We start from the raw sequence: 21,366 nt of genomic DNA, 5'->3' as shown, positions 1-21,366 counted from the left end.
GGATGTAGCCAGCGCGCTGCAGAGCCCAGCCTTGCAGACCACCCAGCCGCAAAGATCCCAAGGCCAGACGGGACCATTGAATCACCCCGTCGGACCGTGCGTATCGCACAGGCCAGAGAATGGCCCCTCCAGCAGGTCTTTTAGAAAATCCCCCAGCCTTGGTTTAAAAATGGTCAGTGATGGAGACCCCGCCCTGTCTGCTGGTAACGCCTTCCAGGATCATTACGCTCGTTGGCAAAAATGGCACCTTCTTTCCAGTCTAGCTTCAACTTCCAGCCCTGGGATCCAGCCAGCTTCTTAACTCCCCTCCAGTGGCCTGTCCACTGGATCCCAGGAGGTGAACTGCCCTCCCTCCCAGCCAGAGGTCAACATCGGGGGTTGAGCAAAGCCATTAACACCCTCCCGTGTGGGCCAGGGGTTTGAAATATTGCCTGCCTGGCCCACTGTGATGGGCTCTTTACCCACATGCTAACTCTGCTCCGCTTTCAATCGCCTCCTTCAGCTCTGCACCGTGGCTCCCGTGCCAGTCTGCCCGGCTGTCACTCCTGCGGCCTGTGCGAGCGAGTTCCCTATTCCCTGCGAGTCCCTCTCCTCCTCCAGTCTCCCCTCTCTGCAACATTCACTCACGGCTTTCCCGGCCCATCTGCTCTGCACACAGTCCCCCCTCCCCACCCCCAGCTCAGCCCAGCGCCTTCGCTCTCTCCTGCCTCTGGCCAGAAAGCACTTTGTGAGGCTGTCTAGAACTCACCCGAGCAGGGCTCTGGAGGGATCTCTCTGCTCTCGGAGTCCTCCCGATCTCTGACACACGGCTCCTCCCCCTGCTCGATCTGGGACACGATGTCGGGTTTGGAGACGGCGTAGTCTGTTCGTGGGAAGAGATAGCGACACTCACCGGCTACCCGGCACACGGAGCGGGACCGGCTTTCAAACCAGCCCCCTCTGGTCGCGGAAGGCGATGGGATGGAGGCAAACACGACACCAGCAAAGCTGCTCTCCCCACCCCGGTGGGTCAGTGAGGAACCACAGGGAGTGGAGCCCTGCTTGCTCCATGTGGGCTCCGATCACATGACTGCTCCCCAGCCGGGCACGAAGCAGAACAGGTGCCGCTAGCTGATGGGACAGCCGCCAGGACTCACCTCCATGCAGCGAGGGAATGGCAAGCGGGTCCCCTAGCCCAGCCGCAGGGAAGGCACAGAGAGAGGAAAGCACCACGAGCATGCACAGGGCCCTCTGGATCAGCAGCTGGGCCAGGCCCCTGCCCCACATGCGCGTGTGTGCTCTGGATGGGGCCCGTTCTCCCCCAAGCGCCTCTGATGAAGTGGCCAAGCAGCATGTCAGTTGTGATGGCTGCGGTCTAAGGGGCGGGAACCTCCTGGACTGACACCAGCATTTAATTCAATAGCTGGCAACAGCTGCCTGACTCTCCAGCCCTGTAGCACATGAAACCTGCCGGTGAAGGGCACCGGTAAATTCACGTGAGTCTTACAGTCCCTCAACAGCCACCGGAAGGCAGAGACCTGAAAGTATCCCTCCCCCAGAGCAAGGCGGGTACAGGTTTTATGAGAGGATCCTTACCCAGCGAGATCAGGGTCTCGTAATTCCCCTTCATCACGTTCTTGTACAGCTCCTTCTGCCCTCCGTCTAAGTTCTCCCACTCCTGCTCGGAGAAATAGACGGAGACGTCATCGAACGGCACTGGGACCTGCAACCACAAGCATTGCACGCTCAGAAGCAGCTGTCAAATCGTAATGACAGCAGCAGGCGCTGTCACGCGACGCTACAGACGAGACCAGGGGAGAATATTTCACACACATGCCATGGAAACACTTCACAACTTCTTTTCTTCTTCTTCTAAGCACGTTACTGGGCAAACTGTTCAGATCAACTCGCACAGGGAGGAGGAAATAAACATCATCACGTTTCATCCCCCTCTGTCACCCAGGGCTAGATGCTGATACCCTTATTCCTGGTGAATAGGGCGTGACAATCTGAGCCTGTTTCCGCTCCAGAATTCCCTGTCCCCTGCCAGATCTGTCAAAGCTCCTCCTCCCACATGGCCCTACCCGAAGAGGTGAAGTCACCCTAGGAAGCAGCCCCGGGCAGGAGGATCCTTGTCGCATGGGAAGTGACAGGCGCGCTCCAGTGAAGAACACACAGCAGTACAGCCCTTTCTCGCTTCATCCCTCTCCTTTCATTGGCCGGGGGGTAGGAAGGAGCAGAAGGGGGTTAATCAGCTCTGTCCAGGGCTTTGCAGTGCCCTCATAGGCTGGTTTAGATCAGATTTATAGATCACCTGGGTCCGACTCCCCTTCCATTGCTTCTGTTACTGGAAGGGCCAGCTGCGCTCAGGGCCCCATTGTGCTGCGTGCTGTATACACACACAGGAAGACAGCCCCCTCCCCGCAGAGCTCACAAGACAGACATAGGGCAGGAGGGGAAAAGGCTCCAAGAAGGGAAGGGATTTGCTCAAGGTCACAGACCAGGTTGGTGGCAGACCTAAGAACAGACCCCCACTCTCCGGATTCCCAGTCCAGTGCATGCTCTGATCCGGTTCAAGATCACTCTCTATTTTTAAAGGGGTGCCCTCAATTTAACCCCCCCACCACACACTTCCCTGTTAATATGTAACTCTTACAGAGCCCAGAACTGAAAGAGATTGGGGAGGGGAGGGATATGCCTCTCTCTTTTTTCAGCCTGTTTGCTATGTGCATGACAGCACCTTTGCGTGAGTCACATTTCCGTCGTCTCCCTTACAAAGCCAGCCAGTTTCCCTGTTGTTTGCGTGGGTCTCCCACACCGCCACGGCTTAACATGAAAGAGCGATTTTCCGACCCTCACGAATTGGCTGGGGGACCCAGGGGTGAAGGATGACCTGAAGCCACTTTCAAGTCATTTCTAGCCATTGATTCTATCCTAGTTCTTTGTATCGTGATCGCCCCTCGTAGTCCCAGTCAGGAGTGCAGTCACTACAACATCGCACAGAAGCGATTCCCTGCTCCAGACACCTCACTGCCCCTCCAGAGCAGAGCTGTGACTGGTGTGTGCACAACACAATGGGAGGAGGAGAGGCAGGTGATGGATGGAATCACAAGGTAACAAGAAGCAGATGCTGCTTCTTAGCCAAAAAACAATTGATCAGCTTAATACCTGTACATCCTGCGTGGGGCTGGGTGGGGTGTTACATCGGCCCTTGCGTGGGTGGAGGAGAAATTGACTCAATGACTTTATAATTTCCCTCCATCGTTAATCAGTCTGATCTAACTAGCGGGGATAGTTACCTTGGGGACGTCCCCCTTAGTGCCTGGGGGGAGCCTCAGGACCCAGAAGTTGCTGTTCTTCAGCAGGTTCTCCATGTTCTCCAGCCTCCTCTGCAGTACCCCATACTCCTGGATCAGAGTCTCCAGCACGGCCCACTTACTCTCCAGCTGGTTCCCGAACTCCACCACGGTTTTCTCACAACCTATCAATTTCTTCTCCGCCGTCCCTGTTCTCCCTTCCAGATTCAGCAACCGGATGGCGTGAGCATCAACTTTTCTCTCCACAGCTTGAATGGCAGCCACTAGACTCAGGGAGATCTCCGCAGCATGCAGCGGGGTTTCTCTCTCAGACGTCCGGCGGGGGAAAGCGTGGGGATGTGAAAGAGGCCAGTGCTGGGGCTCCATGTCCCATTCTGGAGCCTGCGTGTACGGAAAGACATGGAAAATGGAGCTGGGAGCACGTTCCCTTTGTCAACATCAGCTCCTAAGAGCAACAGCCGCTCCCAGGCTGCTCAATGCTCTGTCGGACCCAATTTTTCTTCTTACTGAATGCACACACAAAACCTCCTAGAGTACAAGCATGATGTTCTGCAAAGGGCAGGTGGAGAAATTAAGCACTCAAAAGTAACGAGATTCCAGAAGCTAAAGTTGAAAGATCAACTACCAGGCACATTTCTGCTTTGAAATCTGATTCTGCAGCAAACAGGGCCTTCGGACTCCATGTTTGTGTCTGTGATTTTCAGCACAATTTTGCCCAGTGTGGAAAGAAAAAAATGGTACAAAGACACCACACTAGCCCTGCAAACACAACCCAGATGCTACGTCAGCAGGTTCTCAAACTACGGCTGATCTGTGGAGAGCTGACAGGTCACACAGCGTGAGCTCCACCTTCTCCCTTCTACAGGTACGTAGGCTCTTCACTGGAAGGAAGAACTTGATGACTTGTAGAAAGAGCAGGGAACAAGGTGGAGCCCAGCCCAACTGCCTTTAATAGTAGTTGCTGGAAAGGAACCAGGAGCCACCCGCAGGGACCGCTGCCACCAGCAGAACAATTACAAACAGCGAAACCCTTTCCGGAGATCATTTCTGCATGCAAGGAATTGCTGGTGTTGCCACAGGGAAGTCGTGCAAACCAGCAGGAGATGGGCTGGGTGACAGCCCGTGGGAGGAAGGGGGGGGGGGGGTGTCCGCAAGACACACACCTTATTAAAGATGTGGGCTACACCATGAAAAAGTTTCAGTCCCCCTGTCTAAAGCGCCCCCACCCACTTGACAGACCAGCTGAGTATTTGTAACCACCCTGCAGACCCAGCAAAGTAAGAACAGGAACATTTCCACCTTCCCAGGCCCAGCAGATCCAGCATTGTGGAGGGCTCTAGTCAGAGCGAACCTAGTGTATCCAGGGCGGAGCTGGGACGTTTTTAGCTAGCGGGTCAATACAATTGACTAAGGTGCTCAGAGGAGCAAAGCAGACTCTCTGCTCCGGCTGCCTTTATAAAAGCATTAGGGGGAAGGGGGAGCAAAGGCGCCCGGCGGCGCCGTCTGGACGCAGCATTACCCGACGCCTCCTCGGGCAGCATCCGGTCCGGTCCCCAAACACGTGTTCGGGCCGAAGGGAAGGGTGAGAAAATCCCCGCTCTGTCCCCAGGGTGCAGGGGAAGGAAGCGGTGCCCTTGGTCCTGTGCCGTTAGCGACCCCCGGGCCCCGCGGTCTGGGCGCCCCGGACCGGGACTCCCCCCTGGCCCCGGGGGGGTCCCAGCGATGACAAAGGGCGAAGCTCCGGGGCTGGCAGGCGCAGCAGATGCCCCAGTTTAACCTGCCCCCCGGACCCGGTCTCGGTGTCATTGGCCGCCACTTGCTCCCCGCCCCCGGCAGGGCCAAGCCCCGTCCCGGGCCACTCCCCAGCGCCTGCGGCCCGGCGGCAGGAACCGGGGGCGGGCCACGCTGCCCACCGCGCTGCCGAGCAGCAAAGCCCCGGCCCCGGCCCTTACCTGGGCAGCGGCCCGCTCGGCCATGGCCCTTTGTCCCGGCCCGGAGCTCGCCCCTCACCGCGGCCCGGGGGCGGCCCGAGGAGCGCTGCTGGCCGGGCGGCGGGATCGGGACCCGGACCCGGACCCGAGCTCCGCTCCCGCTCCGGGCTGGGCAGAGTCCCAGCGCCGCCTCGCCTCGCCTCGCCACGGGCCGGCCCCGCTGCCGGGCGGAGCAGAGCGAGCGCCGCCGGGGGGAGCCGCGGCCTGGCTGCCGGGGCCCGGGAGCGGCGGGGCGGAGCGGGGCGGCAGCGGCCCCTGGCGGCGGGGGGATCGCGGCGCCGGGCATCCCGATCTCGGGGCCTTGTCGGAGGCTCTGCGGGTCCGGATCTGTCCCGGCCCCGCGCGTTGGTCGCTCGGGCCGGACTGAGCGAACCCGCTTCAGCCGCCTGGAGCTCGGGCCGGGGCAGGTCCCCGCAGCTCCCCGGGCCGGCTGCAAGGCCGCTCCCGCCGTCAGCTCCCTACCGTGCCAGGCCGGGCGCGGGGGGCGGACAGCAGGTGCGGGGCCCCCAGCAGACGGAGTTCGCTCGGATGCCAATCCCCTGCTGCAGTCTGACACCCAGCGACGCTCAAGCTCCCACTCAAACGTCTCCGAGGTACCAACATCCCCTGAGCCAGGAGCGGCTGGAGCCCCCCATACAGCACTGGCCCCACAGCCGCCCCTTAGCGCCATACAGAACCAGATGGCTGCAGTGCTGTATGCAGGGGGGAGCCCAGAACCCCCACAGCACCCTTGCCATGGGAACCCTGGGGGTGGGGGGGTCCCTTTCTGACTGACATGGGATTGGCTCTGCTTCACCTTCGGGGACACGGACTAGCAGCAGTGGAGGATTCTTGTTGCTGTCATCTCGCAGGCCCTGGTGTTTTTCTTAACACCCACTTTCTGAGCCCTGGGCTGACCTGCCCCTCACCGCTGTCACTTAGGAATACAAGGAAGGTTCTAATGGTCATGAAGAGCTTTGAAAACACACACACATCTCCATCGTTTATTACGTTTAACACCTCAGGATGTTGAAACCAATCTCATGATTTGGGGGGGGGGGGGGGGTGTGACATGATTTTTCAATGCTTGGCCTTGACAATATTGTTCTCATTGACTACAAGCGGGAGCTAGTTCAGACCATGCAATTGACAAACTAATTCGGTTGCTAGGAAAGTGCTACGAAAACTTGCAACTTTTAACAGGTACAGCCAAGCGAGCGTCAGACATGGGAGTGGGGCAAAGGGAGAACAAACTATACAGCGGGGAGAGGATGAGACTGGCAAGGAAGGAGGACAGAGCTCCAGCCACTGATTTGCCGGACAAGGGCTTCAGAATGGAAACACTGTATTGACCGATTTTGCAAAAAAGGTATTACAAAAACACAACCACAAACCAGCAGCTGACATTACACAGAGAAAGAGACATCTAGTTACAGTCACTCCTTAACAACACTTATCTTATATAATTCAACCAATATTTACAAAAGTCTGAAAAACTTGGGTCAGTTATTTCATACATTTAAATAGCTTAGATCAACTGTGAAGTATAGTGCCACATGTTTTATTGTATCTTAGAATAATATTCTAGTTCTGATATATCATTAACTAAAACAACCCCTTCCAGGGTTTAGCAGAAGTTGCTCTCTCTTGTGTCACTTCCCTTGTGACCAGTAAAATTACCTTCAGTGGAAGTTCATATGAATGAATCACAGGCAGCTTTCCATTGGGCCAAGTCCAAAAGAGAGTCTAGAGCCTGCTTGGTACGGAATTTCACCCCCTTGGGGGTGGAATGAGAATAGAGTATCTCCGCAGTCACATCCTCCTCTGGAGTTACTCTCCCACCCAACAGCCATGTCCATCTGCCTCCCACCAGTCCCCTCTAGCTTCCCATTCCAGGACCGGTTCTGCATCCACTTCTTCCTGCTTGGGGTTTTTTTGTGTGTCCCTTTCCCCACCCCTGCATCACCTTCCCAGCCAACTTCTTCTCTTCTACTAGATCCACTGGCCTGCTGGCTGGGAATGGTGGGGGGAAACTATGACCTTGAAAATTCATATCACTCCTATAAATATGCACCAGAAAGCGGGTAGGTGAGGAAACACCTGCTAAATGCTGACCCCTGCTGGCAACCCAGGGAATAGCTCATTTATTCTCTAAGGGTGAAGTCCACAAGGCCTATTAAGTCCCATGCAACCCCCACAGGGTTAAAGTGGTGCATTGGCCCCCTGCATGGGGTGGATTTCACCCCACTAGTTATTAAGAGGAACTCCATTTAAACGTCAGTGAAGCAAAGCTTTGTAGCACGGCCACAAGAACCGGCCGTGGCTTCCATTCATTCGCCCTTGTGCCGCACCTCACATGCTTTCTTCCATTTTAAATGCAACAGCCCCTCAGTCCCCACCCAGGGGGGAGCTACTGTTTATTTTCTTTTTTCACACCGAGGAGGGTGGTCTGGGTTCCTGTCTCCAGCTGCTGTGAGCCCTCCAGGGGCTGGGGGTTCCGCGTGTGAATTTTCTGGTGGCAGTTCAGCGACTCCTTGTAGCGGAAGTTCTTCCCACAGACGGGGCACTGGTACGGCGTCTCCCCCGTGTGGACCCGCCAGTGCTTCAGGAGATGATCCCTGCGGATGAAGCTTTTCCCGCACTCCGTACACTGATATGGGCGCTCTCCCGTGTGGATCCGCTGATGTCGGATCGCCTTGGAGAGGTCCCGGAAGTCCTTGCCGCAATACGTACACGTCAGGGGCCCATCGCCCTTCCCCGTGTGAAGTTTCTGGTGTAAGATAAGACTCACCTCCAGACTGAAGCTCTCCCTGCACTGAGTGCACGTATAGGGCCTCTCCACCATATGGTTTGCCTGGTGTTTTACGAAGCCGTATTTGAGATTGGAGCTCTTCTCTGGCTCAGGACGCTTAGGGGGTTTTGAACGGACGGGCACCTGGGTTCTTGGAGGAGTTGTGATTTTGGGTTTCTGTTTAACGTTTTCTCCGTGCTCCAGAGAAGTGCAGGCTCCCCCTGATGCATGGATTCTCTGATGTGTGGCAAAAAGCTGTTTGTCTAGGAAGCTTTCCCCACACTCGCAGCATATGTACGGCCCCTCTGCTGCGTGTGCTTCCTCAGAGACATTTTTCATTAAATCTCTTCCACGGCGAGCAGATCGCCTCAGCCCACTCCCGGGAGGGTTTCTCTGCAGCATCGCTGAGCTGGTCTGGCTCTCCTTCGTCAATTCCTCCTCAGGACTGGAGAAAAGCTCTTCCCAGTCTCCTGGTAACAGGCTAGGAAGATCGAGGTTTGCAGGACCTTCCTCACCACACTGCTGCTCGTCTGCCGGAACAGAGAGAACAGAGACATTCACTTCATCCAGTGGCATAACAACAGCCTCATTATGTACACTGTAAACTCTCTGGGGCAGACTGTCCTGTTCGGTGTGTGTACGTGCCTAACACAATGGGGCCATGACCCCCAGCCGGGGCCTACAGACCTTACTGGCATGCAAACAGACCAAAACATTTCTCATTCACAACTGAAGCCTGAAGCTATGGCGACGAGGCCCAGCGCGATGGAGATGGCCGGTTTCTCAAGAGATGAAGCACAATAGATCTTGGAGAATATGGCATTTACACTGGAAAAGATAGAAAGTATTTTTGGGGCAGGGCCCCATCTTTGTACTATGTTAGTACAGCGCCTAGCACAACGGGGTCCTGCTCCGCTTCCGTGTTTGGCAGTTATCAAAGACACTGGAAGGAAATACAGAGACAGGACTATTGCAGACTCAGCAATTTTAGGTGAGAGCTGAAAACATCCCTGATTGCTGCAGAATTTAAGCGTTGATGGGCTAATTTAACTACAACGAATCAGGAAAGAGATCTTGGAGGCATCGTGGATAGTTCTCTGAAGTCGTCCATGCAGTGTGAAGCAGCAGTCAAAAAAGCAAACAAGATCATTAAAAAGGGGATAGAGAATAAGACGGAGAATATCTTATTGCCCTTATACAAATCCATGGTATGCCCACATCTTGAATACTGCGTACAGATGTGATCTCATCTCAAAAAAGATATACTGGCACTAGAAAAAGTTCAGAGAAGGGCAATTAAAATGATTAGGGGTTTGGAACAGGTCCCATATGAGGAGAGATTAAAGAGGCTAGGACTTTTCATCTTGGAAAAGAGGAGACTAAGGGGGGATATGACAGAGGTCTATAAAATCATGAGTGATGTGGAGAAAGTGAATAAGGAAAAGTTATTTACTTGTTCCCATAATAGAAGAACTAGGGGCCACCAAATGAAATTAATGGGCAGCAGGTTTAAAACAAATAAAAGGAAGTTCTTCTTCAAACAGCGCACAGTCAACCTGTGGAACTCCTTGCCTGAGGAGGTTGTGAAGGCTAGGACTATAACAGGGTTTAAAAGAGAACTAGATAAATTCATGGAGGTTAAATCGTTAATGGCTATTAGCCAGGATGGGTAAAGGAAGGGTGTCCCTAGCCTCTGTTTGTCAGAGGGTGGAGATGGATGGCAGGAGAGAGATCACTTGATCATTACCTGTTAGGTTCACTCCCTCTGGGGCACCTGGCATTGGCCACTGTCGGCAGACAGGATACTGGGCTAGATGGTCTGACCCAGTACGGCTGTTCTTATGATTTTAAAACTAGTCACAGGTGAGGCTGGGCTGGTGGCATCACTTATTATTAAAGTTGCCCAACACTTTCCAGTAGAACACCCTGTTTTCAGCTGTTTAGACCTGTGCCAAATGCTAATGGTTCAAGCTGGAATGTTCCATGCTGCGTATCTGCCTCAGGCTGAATTTTGTGTGTGGGTCAATTTTCAGCCAAAACAGTTCAGCCATTTCTGAGAACAAGGCTGGGGGAAATATTTTGTTTTTCAGGGTTACAATCCGAGCAACCTTTCTTTTTGAGAAGCTCTGGCACTCCCGTGCTTTGGGGCAGGGACTGGAAATTTGGCAGTAAGAGGTGGGCCCTTTGAGCCAGGGATGTGCTTTTTATTGTTCCTGTGAAAATCCGCCCAAATCTGGCCAAGTGAGAACCCTCTGACAGTTCTAAATGTGCACATGCTCACTAGATTCTCGCAGCTTCGCCGATCAGGTATTCAAGGAATCTGTCTGTGCCACGCATGCTCCAGACCCTCCTAGGTTGTGTGTGCTGGACTGCGCGTGCGCCATCCCCACAGAGCGACTGAGCATTGCACAAGCAACCTTACCCCAGCACTTCCTAACCCATGAGTGCTTCACTTGGGACCTTAATGTACTTGTAACATGGTTTCTGTGGGTCCCATTACGTGTCCAACGTCCCTTTAAACAGGCTTTGCAGGAAGCCTCAGCCGAGGTGTGACTTCCACCCTCCTTCACTTCCATGGGATCCCATCAGCAGACCCCAAGTGTGACACAGGGCCGTGCTCAGCTGGCCTCTAGATACGTTTAAATACTATTTTATGTGTCCTCGTCTCTCTAGGCTGGATTCTCCACCCCCCACCCATCACAGAAGACATGCATTGTTCCCACTTGTAGTCCTGGCTACACCGACTACCCACTACCATAGGCCGAAGTCCTCTTTCCCCAGTTCCATTACTGCTCTCCATAGCTTTCCTCTCAAGGCTAGGAGCCTCACCACTTATCCTTTCCCCTGCAATGCAACTCGACTCTTCTAAATCTCCACTCCCCAAACGTCAGGGATCAGACAGCCTTTAAACCAAGCAATTCTTGCATTTCTGGTATGACCCTTGCCCCCTCGTTCGCTCCTTCACTGTTTTCCCCGGATCCCTCAGCAGACTCTTTCTTCCCTAATACTCTGACCTTGTGTCTGCCTACCACTCCGCTTGCTGACTCCATCTACGTGAAACTCCTCTTCTTTCCCTCCCTCTCTCCCATCTCTTTTCCATGGAGGCTATGATCCATCCAAAGCCCAGAGCCCACGGCCTCTCTGTTACTGCCCCTTCCCTCATTGCAATCAACCACACTCAGCCTCCACAGATCTACACAGCGCCATCTCTGTTCCACCTCTGACTAAGTAGAGCTCTGGGACGCTCTGTGTCTAAAACTCACATGTGCCAAGGTCCGTAGGGATCCCTCCCTCTTCAGAGACTCCCTGATTCACGACAGGCGGCTCCTCATATTTTGTCCACAAGCTCTCACTGGGAGTAGAAACGGGAGATCCTATTCACGGGGGAGAGAATTACGTGTTGTTTTACTAACATCCACTGGGTGCTTTAGAGAAGATTTCAGGAGAGAGGTCAACATCAGATTAGAACCAGGGCTAGCTAGAAAAGGCAAAAAGGCCGGAGGATAAGAAAAACATTGACAAAACTCAGCAGCAGAGCTACACAGGAAAGATTCAGGCAGACTGCCCCAGGTTTCAACATCTCTCACGCTGTTTATGAGGAGTTTTAATTGATTACTCACCCAGGCCGGGATCTGCAGGGATCTGTCTTTCCTCAGAGTCACTCTGATCTCCCACACTGGGCTCCTCCCCTCGTTCAATGCGGGACAGGAGGTCGGGTTTGGAAATGGCAGCGTCTGTATATGGAAATGGATATTGGGGGCAGAAAGTTTTATTCATACTCTGAGTGCAGGTCAGAATACACACAGACCCTTAAAATCACTGCCGGCTACACCCTTTCGCTGCGAGGGGTGACGGGAACAGGGGCTAAAGATGCTCACACCCACCGTCTGAGCAATCACACTCAACCGCCCGTGGCTCGCTCTGCCCGGCTCAGGCACCAGGAGCGTTCCCAGGAACGCTCCCGAGGCACGCACCCTGCAGCATGGGGAGTAGAGTAGGAAGATTTATCTGTGCTTACCTGAACATTTCCTTTCTTCGAGTAACAAGGTTACCAGATTCATTGCAACGGGTACTAGAGCCTACTTGCAGCTAGGGGGCAGAAGCGGCCTGATCAGTCACTGGTGGCAGGGGAATGCCCTGCGCCATGCAGTTCCCTCCAGTTGAGGTAACTTCCACAGCCAGGATAATTCCATTCTATTTTCCTAAGTTCTAGACTGCGGTAACTGTACCTCGAGGAAAAGGCACAACAATCTCTCCTACTGCAGAGCACAGTAAATTCCACCTAACAACAAACGCAAATCCCTGGAGGTCAATTTCCATCTCCATTCTGGAGGACGCATTTGTCTCCTAGGAGGCCGGATCTGTGGATCGTATTACTCAAAGAATTGCTCAATCTAGGAGTTTCCTTTCAAGGCCAGAAAGGACCATTCTGATCATCCAGGCTGACGCCCCAGGCCAGAGAACCTCCCCTAAATAATCCCGAGAGCAGAGCTTTTAGAAAATAGCCAATCCCAAGTTAAAAATTGCCCATGATGGAGAATCCACCATGACCCTTGGTAAATTGTTCCAGTGGTTCATTATTAACAATATTTAATAATTTGTCCATTATTAAATATTTCCCCCCATGTAGATACTTGTAGACTGTAATCAAGTCACCCTTTATCCTTCTCTTTCTTAAGCTAAATAGACTGAGCTCCTTGAGTCTACCACTCTCAGGCAGGTTTTCGAATCCTTTAATCGTTCCCGTGACTCTTCTCTGACCCCTCTCCAACTGATCACCATCCCTCTTGAACAGTGGGCACCAGAACTGGACACAGGATTCCAGCAGCGTTGCACCAGTGCCAAATAAAGAGGTAAATAACTCAAGATTCCCCTGTTTATGCATCCCAGGAAACCTATGTGAACGATGGGAATGTCACAGTTTCCACCCACCCCTCCTCCCGGGGGCAGTCCTTAGGCCATGCAATGTATAGACTGAAAGGGACCACACTTGCAATACTGTTCACCCACGTTAGCATTGCTTGTGGCAGCATGGGGGGCACTTTGAGCATCAGATGACAGTTCATATTTGTTTATTTTGGTTGGTTGATGTCACCTGACTGTTTTCATGCCCAAAGCAGGGGCTGAAATGACCCCAGCCTGGCCTTGGCTGCCCAGGAAGGGCCTGGAGAGTGAGAAGTCCATTCTTCCAGGTAAAAACCTCTCCTGGTGAGAAACGCTGAATCGCCGACCACCAGGGGAAATAACCACACTTGTCCTCGTAGTGATACCAGGTGAAACTGACTTGTGCACAAAAAGGAAACTTCTGGCCTTAGAAAATGGAGACTGGGGTCAGGTAGAAACTAACAAATGATGGGCCAAGAGGCACGTTCCTCCCTCCTGATTCTTCCACAGCTGGGCTGCTGTCCCTCTCCTCACTCCATAACCATCTGCTGGGGAGCAGCGGGGAGGGACGAAGCATGGGACCAGCAACACAGGGCATGGTGCCCCACAGCAGCCGTGGGGGATGACAGCCCAATGCTTTCTCAAGTTTTCAGGAGAGGCAGGAAATCCCTGTCCTCCATTACACCTTCCCAAGGTGCATTGGGCTATACACAGCTATAGCGTGTCTGGGGCAGCTGCAGACCCCGTCAGCGAAACTCCACAGTACTCCAGACACTCCTGCCAGGAAGAATCGATCCTGGTTTGTTTTTTGCTATTTGATTCTTTCCTCTGCTTTAGACTGCTGGCCTCCCTCTCCCTTTGCAGGGGAGCGTGTGTGCACACGCACCTAGAGGAATCAGTATATTTCCACGTCTTTTCTGCATCGCTCTGCCCTGCTGCATGCCGGGAAGGGGAGTGTGGAAAACAGCGCTCATTTTATTTATTCATTTCCCCCTTTGGGAATAGGGCCCCATAGGGCCGCTTCAGCAGGAGGCGTGCAACTGGACTCCACCTGCTCTGAAAATATTGCCAGTGATCTCCCTGTCTGCAGAGGCTGGGCTTCTTTATTTCCCCTTCCCCACATGTCTCTTCTGAGTCTCTCAAGGAAGGCACTGGCCTGGGGCTCAAGGATGGGCTTCCCAGAAGTTCTACTCCTCTCTGGGGCCTGGGATCCACATGGGCAAGTCAGGCCTGGGTTTACTTTGGAAGTGTCAGCCTGGGATATAAGAAAGGATCCAGGTGGAGGAGGAGGGGGAGCTTTATAGAGAGGACAACAGGGGCAAAGCTGGGCCCAGAGGCCCTTTCCTGCACACTCTGGTGTTGGCAGCATCTGTGCTGTGTCAGTTCCCTCCAGCCACAACCCACGAGGAAGTGGAGCGGGAGTGGCAGCAGAGCTGCGATCAGAGGCGTGGCTGCTGGTGCGGGCTGTGGGGACAATGGCAGGATCTCCATGCTGGTTCGCTGCCCTTCTAGCTCCAACCCCCTCATGTAGATGGTGTGCCTGCTTGCCCAAGGGTCAGCGCTTTCCAATCCTACCTGCCACCTCTCCTGCCCACGCCAGCTGGGCCCAAGGTGACCCCACCCAGACTGGGCTGTGAGCAAGCTGCACTCCACACACGCTGCCGGCCGAGCACCCAACAAGACACTCGCTAAGGGAGTGAAGCAGGAGACAGACCTTTCCTTTTGCCTCCGGCTGTTCCCAGCCTAGCTCCGTCCCCGAAGCCTGAAGCGACAGCAGCCACTGCAATGCCTACAAATGGGAAGCAGAGCTGAGGGGACCAGCTCCTTCAAAATCCAATGCTGCCCTGGGAAGCAGACAAACTACGGAGCCCCGCTCGGAGGCTGAACATTTGAAATGAAGTCTGGAGTTCCCCGCAGCAATGCTGTGCAGCAGGGACGGCTGGGGGATGCCCAGCTGCTGGGGACGCAGAAAACGGGAGGGAACTACAGAGGATGGGGTGTTCTCTTATTGCCAGTGATTGACAGATTGGCTCTGCCTCCAAGATTCAAGCAGACTGAAGTACCCTTCTTAATGGATTCGGACCTTAGCGGGAAAAAGAAAAGTAAATTCCCCTCTCTCCATTGAGAGCATCCCTCTCCTACCTGTGCCCCAGCTCTGTGAGAACTGTCAGTCTCCGCTCCAGTATCCAGGGTTCTCACCAAGTTCCAGACTGCCTGTCAAGGCTGAGGCCTGGTCTACACTACAGAGTTAGGTCGACGTAAGGCAGCTTACGTTGATCTAACTATGGCAGTGTCTACACTAGAATGGTGCTCCCACTGATGTAAGTCGCCCACGACAGCGACCTAAAAGCTCCACCTCTGTGACAGGCGTAGCGCTTAGGTCAATGCAGTTAGGGTGACGCAGTGTCTGTGTTACTTACATCGCCTGTTGGCTAACAGTCCAGAGCCTGGCCACGGGGGCTGACAGTCCAGAGCCCTGCTGCTACCTCCCGGTGAGGGACTGGGGGGGCGAGGGGAGGAAAGCTTGAACCCAGCTGCAGCCCAGGCTCGGGCTCTCTTCCCCCAAATCCTTGACTGGGAGGTGGCTGGGCTTGGACTCTCCTCGCCCCCAACTCAATCCCTCACTGGGAGTCGTCAGTGGGGTTCCTGGCTGTCAGCCCTGGCACTGGGGCTCAAAGCGGGAGCCCCACCCCACCCCCAGGGCTGACAGCCTGAGCTGTGAGCCCAGCACTGGGCTCATTTCACAGCAGGGAGCCTACCAGCAGCGAATCTGACATTCTTGTCAGTTTCATGGCTGCTATTAGTTCACATTTTGTCTGGGCTCCAGCTGTCAGCCCCAGAACCGGGGGTCTCTAGCTGTGAGCCCTGCCTGGGCTGACAGCCTGAGCCACAGAGGAAATGGGACATAGCAGCAGCCGTGAAACTGACACGAATATCAATTTCATGGCTGGTAGGCTCCCTGCTGTGACACTGAGCCCAGCGCCTGGCTAACAGCTGTCAGGCCTGGGGTGGGGGAACTCTCGCTATGAGCCCTGCACGGCTGTCAGTCCCCACAATGCACCACTTCGGTCAGTGCAAGAGTTCCTGGTGAGGACACGCACTACCGGCAGAAGGAGGGGAGCGTGGACACCAACAGCTGATTTCATTACTGCCGTGGCTGTGGACCTAATTTTGTAGTGTAGACAAGCCCTGAGCAAGGTGTGCTAATTGCAGGGGTTCTTTTGTGATGGACACACCATCCACTGACTATCAATGGGCACTGACAGTGCAGCCTGGATAATTAACTGAACACCCCGCTATTGCGTCAAAGTCTCCATATCCCATTAGCAGACCCCCCCACCCCACCCCAAGCCATCCAGACCCCGATCCACCAGGGTGCAATGGAGCTCGTATAGCTCAGAGCCTGGGGAAATCTGGCACTTCAGAGAGCACACAGCTTCGAAGACAGGAACAAAAACCCAGCCAGTCTTTACCCAGCGAGATCACAGCCTCATAATTGCCCTTCATGATGTGCCTGTAAAGCTCCTTCTGCCATTCGTCCAAGCTCTTCCACTCCTGCTCCGAGAAATTAAACGAGTTGTTGTTGAAAGTCACCGGGACCTGCAATGACAAGGGTGATACACTCAACACCTTCTGCTCCCTGTCTACATGCCACCCCTTGTTTCCTCCAACACCCCATTCTGCCCTGTCTTCTCCCTCGGTCGCCATATCCTCTTCTGGATTTTACTGCTCCTCCTCATTCCCACCTGCTGCTTCCCAAGATTGGGTCTGGCTCCCGTCAGCTGTACACAGCTGAAATCCATTCCCCACTGAAGTCTGTGACAAAACTCCCATTGACTTCACTGGGGCCAGGATTTCACCTCATGAGTCCTCGCCTCTTCCTACAGCCGAAGCCTTCTGTAGGATTTCCATCGCAGACCCTTTGGACAGCCGGCTGCCTGCTTCATCCTTTAGTTGCGTCTATTACAATTGACCCCTGATCCTGCAAAGGGAGGGGCATGAGCAGCCCCTGGGACGCGTGCAGAGCCCCCCCAAACTGCAGACTCTGCAGAAGCAAAGGGTCAGCCCACACGGATCTGACTGCAGGAGCAGCACCTCAGATTGTAAGTCGCTCAGAGCAGCGGCGTGTCTTACCTAACCTATGTGTTGTCAAACGCCGTGCATACACCAGACACTATGTCTGCTGAGCTGCCTCCGGCACTTTGCACAATCAGTATCCAGAAAAAGATACTTTAGTTGCAAAGTCCTGTTCCAATTGGCTGAGTTGGCGTCTCTGGGGAGGTCACACCCTGCATTTAAATCCCCCATTAAATACAGCTATGCCATTGCCGGCCACACTGTTACATTTACATTCGAATTCTCCATACAACCAACTACATGAGTCAGATGGGCACAGAAGAGGAAAAGAAACACTGTTGGTTTTCTCTCCGTGGCTGGTTAATGGTTCATTAGCCTCTTCCCTTTCTCAAATTGTTTGTCACGTGATTACTGAAAGCCCCCCCCGAGCTAAGAGATCAAATTTCCAAAGGAAGCAACGTTAGAAGCAGAATCCATATATCTTGGAAACGATGGGACAAAGGGAGGCTGCAGAGCAGGTGAGCAGCAAGAATGGGGATGGGAAAACCCGCAGTGTGACTCCCTTAAAACAAATCTACTTGCGCAGAACATTCTGAGTGTACAAAACGCCCCTTCAGTGTCTGGTACAGGGGCGTTTACATCCCCTCAGCACCAGCTGGGACCTTGTTACCTTGGGGACTTCTCCATTAGCGCCTGGGGGGAGTCTCAGGATCCAGAAGTTCCTGTTCTTCAGCAGGTTCTCCATGTTCTCCAGCCTCCTCTGCAGTTGCCCGTACTCCTGGATCAGAGTTCCCAGCGCCGTCCACTTACTCTCCAGCTGGTTCCCAAACTCCACCGCTGTCTTCTCACAACCGACTAGCTTCGTTTCTGCCATCCTCATTCTTCCCTCCAGATTCATCAGTTGTGCTGCCTGAACCTCTACCTTCCTGTCCACAGCCTGGATTTCTGCCACGACCGTGAGGGAAATCTCTGCTGTCTGAAGATCTGCATCGTCCATAGAAGTTGGTTCGGGGACAGCAAGAGGCTGTTCAAGTGACAGGTCCTGGGACTCCATGTCCCATTCAAGAGCCTGTTTGCAATGACAGATATTGGAAAGGGGGGTCACGTTCCCAAGTAGCAGAGTCAGTCACAAAGAGAAATAACAAACGAGCCACATGCCACAGCCTGCTGGGAGCTGCCTGAGGCTGGATCTTTATTACTAGCGGGTCACATGAAAGATGCAGCAATGAGAATGTTACACTTGAAATCCAATCAAACATGCATTAAAAGTCATTTCAGTTCCTCTCTCTGGCCCTGAGACCCCACCAATGTTTGTGTTTTGACAGTTGTATTTTTGGTATTTTCCTTTCTCCCCCGGTGCTGTGTGAAAGCCTCCTCACCCCCAACAATAGGGGACCAGACCACCCGCACCGAGACAACAGAACTGAGTAGACACAAAGGGCTGTCAAAGGCACAAAGCAAATAACTGGGGGGGGGGGGGGAACCCAACCACCCCATTTCCCCTTCTCTAATCAGTGACTTGTAAGAACATTTGGCATCCCATGTAAGGACAGCGGGTAAGAGCTTTCCAGCCAGACGGAGCCCTTCGGGGCCTTGTGCCCTAGAGGTTTCTGTGCCCCAGCAGGTCTCTGGGCTAAGAGGCGGTGGGGGCAGCCCTAGGCCGAGCATTGGCTGCCATAGAAACACACAAGGGGTGTGTGTGTGTGTGGGGGGGGGGGGTGGCTCCATTCCCCGCTCCCCGAACCAGGGCGCCGCCCCCAGCCCCTTGGGCCTGGCCAGGGACCCCAGCGCGCCCCGCAGGGCCGGCTCCCGGCTCCCCGGGCCCAGCGGGAGGAGGCTGCCCCCGCCCCCGCCGGCCCCTTACCTGCTCGGGCGCCCACTCAGCCATGGCCCTGGGTTGGGATCGTCTAGCCGGAGCCTGCCTGGGAGCGGGGCCGAGCGGAGCAGAGTCCCAGCACCTCCTCAATAGGGGCTGGGCACCGCGGCCATGCTGGGGGCGCAATGCATGCTGGGAGCCAGGGACTGGGGGGGGGGTTTCCCGGGATCCCCGCGGCAGCAGCGCCCCCTGCAGGGGGGAGGGGCGCACGGCACGTCGGGGTTTGCAAAGCCCCCCCCCCAGCGGTGTCAAGCTCAACTAGAAACCAGGAGTCGCGTCCCCTCTGTGGGTGCTGGGGCAGTGCACAGCCCGGCTGCGGCACGGCAGGCGGGGTGCCCTGGGGCATCGGCAGGGTACCCCCCCCCCGTCCATTGCATTTGCCTTGCCCAGCTCCTAAACATTTGCACCCGTAGCATGGTGCGACTGCAGCGTTAGTATCTAACCCGCTGGCTGGTGTCTGCCCAGGGATGGCATCTGTCCGTTCCGCTGTGTGTCATTGACTCCGTACTGCTAACGGGGATTCCCCTTTCGCGCCGGTGGCAGGGACTGGCTTTGGGACACACATCGCGGCCAAATTTGCCTCGCTTGGTGTGTGACACTTCTCAGAGGAGGGTCAGGGCTGTGGTGAGGGGGCCCGGGCCGCCTTCCACACTATTGCTGAGGGTGGAAGAGTATGAAGCAGCCGGTGGGTGGGAGTTTGGCAGCGCGGGTAGGGTTGGGGCTTCAGAGGGTCTTAATAGTGAGAGGTGATCAACTGGGGCAGCTGGGGGCTGGCAGGGCGCCAGGGGTACCTTTGGGAGTTCAAGGTTGGGGGTGTCTGGGGCAGGTGGGTAGATGGGGGTGCTGCATGACTGAAGTCGGGGTACCTGGAGCGGTTCGGGTGAAAGGGCAGCTACCTGGGAGGAGGGAGGGGTACCGCAGGGGGTGTTTCTCGGACAGCTGCCGGGGGGCGCTAGCTCGGAGGGATGCCAGGGGAACTGCCTGGCAGGGATAGAGGGAAAGTATCCCGGGGGGGGGGGGGCAGAGGGCGGTGGGGGGAGCTGGCTGGGAGGAAGGGGTACAGGGGTCAATGTGGGAGCAGCCTAGGGGGGGTCCCTGGAGCAGCAGGATATCAGGGCACCGGGCGGGAGGTATTGGGGGATCCCTGGAGCAGGGGTGTCAGGACACCGGGCGGGGGGCGTTGGGGGGTCCCGGGAACGGCGGGATCAGGGCACCGGGCGGGGGTCGTGGGGGGTCCCTGGAGCGGCGGGGGATCGGGGCACCGGGCGGGAGGTATTGGGGGGGTCCCTGGAGCGGCGGGGGAATCAGGGCACCGGGCGGGGGGTGTTGGGGGGGCCCTGGAGCGGCGGGGGATCAGGGCACCGGGCGGGGGGTGTTGGGGGGTCCCTGGAGCGGCGGGGGATCGGGGCACCGGGCGGGGGGTGTTGGGGGGTCCCTGGAGCGACGGGGGATCGGGGGCACCGGGCGGGGGGTGTTGGGGGGTCCCTGGAGCGGCGGGGGATCGGGGCACCGGGCGGGGGGTGTTGTGGGGGGTCCCTGGAGCGGCGGGGGATCGGGGGCACCGGGCGGGGGGTGTTGGGGGGACCCTGGGGCGGCGGGGGATCGGGGCACCGGGCGGGGGTGTTGTGGGGGGTCCCTGGAGCGGCGGGGGATCAGGGCACCGGGCGGGGGGCGTTGGGGGGTCCCTGGAGCGGCGGGGGATCGGGGCACCGGGCGGGGGGTGTTGTGGGGGGTCCCTGGAGCGGCGGGGGATCAGGGCACCGGGCGGGGGGTGTTGGGGGGTCCCTGGAGCGGCGGGGGATCGGGGCACCGGGCGGGGGGTGTTGTGGGGGGTCCCTGGAGCGGCGGGGGATCGGGGGCACCGGGCGGGGGGTGTTGGGGGGACCCTGGGGCGGCGGGGGATCGGGGCACCGGGCGGGGGTGTTGTGGGGGGTCCCTGGAGCGGCGGGGGATCAGGGCACCGGGCGGGGGGCGTTGGGGGGTCCCTGGAGCGGCGGGGGATCGGGGCACCGGGCGGGGGGCGTTGGGGGGTCCCTGGAGCGGCGGGGGATCGGGGCACCGGGCGGGGGGCGGTGGGGGGACCCTGGAGCGGCGGGGGATCGGGGCACCGGGCGGGGGGCGTTGGGGGGTCCCTGGGGCGGCGGGGGATCGGGGCACCGGGCGGGGGGTGTTGTGGGGGGTCCCTGGAGCGGCGGGGGATCGGGGCACCGGGCGGGGGGTGTTGGGGGGGCCCTGGAGCGGCGGGGGATCGGGGCACCGGGCGGGGGGCGTTGGGGGGTCCCTGGAGCGGCGGGGGATCGGGGCACCGGGCGGGGGGCGTTGGGGGGTCCCTGGGGCGGCGGGGGATCGGGGGCACCGGGCGGGGGGCGTTGGGGGGTCCCTGGGGCGGCGGGGGATCGGGGCACCGGGCGGGGGGCGGTGGGGGGACCCTGGGGCGGCGGGGGATCAGGGCACCGGGCGGGGGGCGTTGGG

General features: G+C 56.5%; 2 protein-coding genes across 7 annotated transcripts in view; both read right to left on the bottom strand.

Moving 5' to 3' along the window:
* The window catches only part of LOC101932790 (zinc finger protein 777-like), a 38,270-nt gene that overhangs the window by 7,778 nt on the left and 9,126 nt on the right, over positions 1 to 21,366 (bottom strand). For 2 of the 5 annotated variants that reach the window (XM_065586553.1, XM_065586556.1), the window contains exons 1-4: positions 5,249 to 6,104; positions 3,279 to 3,677; positions 1,576 to 1,702; positions 749 to 862 (exon numbers count right to left, since the gene is read on the bottom strand). In XM_065586553.1, coding sequence (XP_065442625.1) covers positions 749 to 862; positions 1,576 to 1,702; positions 3,279 to 3,677; positions 5,249 to 5,272 — 664 coding nt within the window. In that variant the 5' untranslated portion in view covers positions 5,273 to 6,104. Of the gene's footprint in view, positions 1 to 748; positions 863 to 1,575; positions 1,703 to 3,278; positions 3,678 to 4,815; positions 5,098 to 5,248; positions 6,105 to 21,366 lie in introns of those variants that run through there. The other 3 variants (XM_065586558.1, XM_065586557.1, XM_065586555.1) reach the window with 3 other exon arrangements.
* LOC101933067 (zinc finger protein 398-like) lies at positions 6,257 to 19,846 on the bottom strand. 2 transcript variants are annotated; one of them, XM_065586613.1, is made up of 6 exons: positions 19,338 to 19,846; positions 17,689 to 18,087; positions 16,415 to 16,541; positions 11,678 to 11,791; positions 11,321 to 11,431; positions 6,257 to 8,587 (listed from the first exon to the last, which is right to left on the bottom strand). In XM_065586613.1, the coding sequence occupies exons 1-6, from the start codon at positions 19,389 to 19,391 to the stop codon at positions 7,677 to 7,679; spliced, it is 1,716 nt and encodes a 571-aa protein (XP_065442685.1). In that variant the 5' UTR covers positions 19,392 to 19,846; the 3' UTR covers positions 6,257 to 7,676. The 2 variants fall into 2 exon arrangements, with proteins under 2 accessions (XP_065442685.1, XP_065442686.1); XM_065586614.1 differs by lacking the exon at positions 19,338 to 19,846 and adding an exon at positions 18,883 to 19,047.

The sequence above is a fragment of the Chrysemys picta genome, chromosome 2 (assembly GCF_011386835.1).
Source record: "Chrysemys picta bellii isolate R12L10 chromosome 2, ASM1138683v2, whole genome shotgun sequence".
NCBI lineage: Eukaryota > Metazoa > Chordata > Testudines > Emydidae > Chrysemys > Chrysemys picta.
This window is presented reverse-complemented; position numbering and strand designations above follow the sequence as displayed.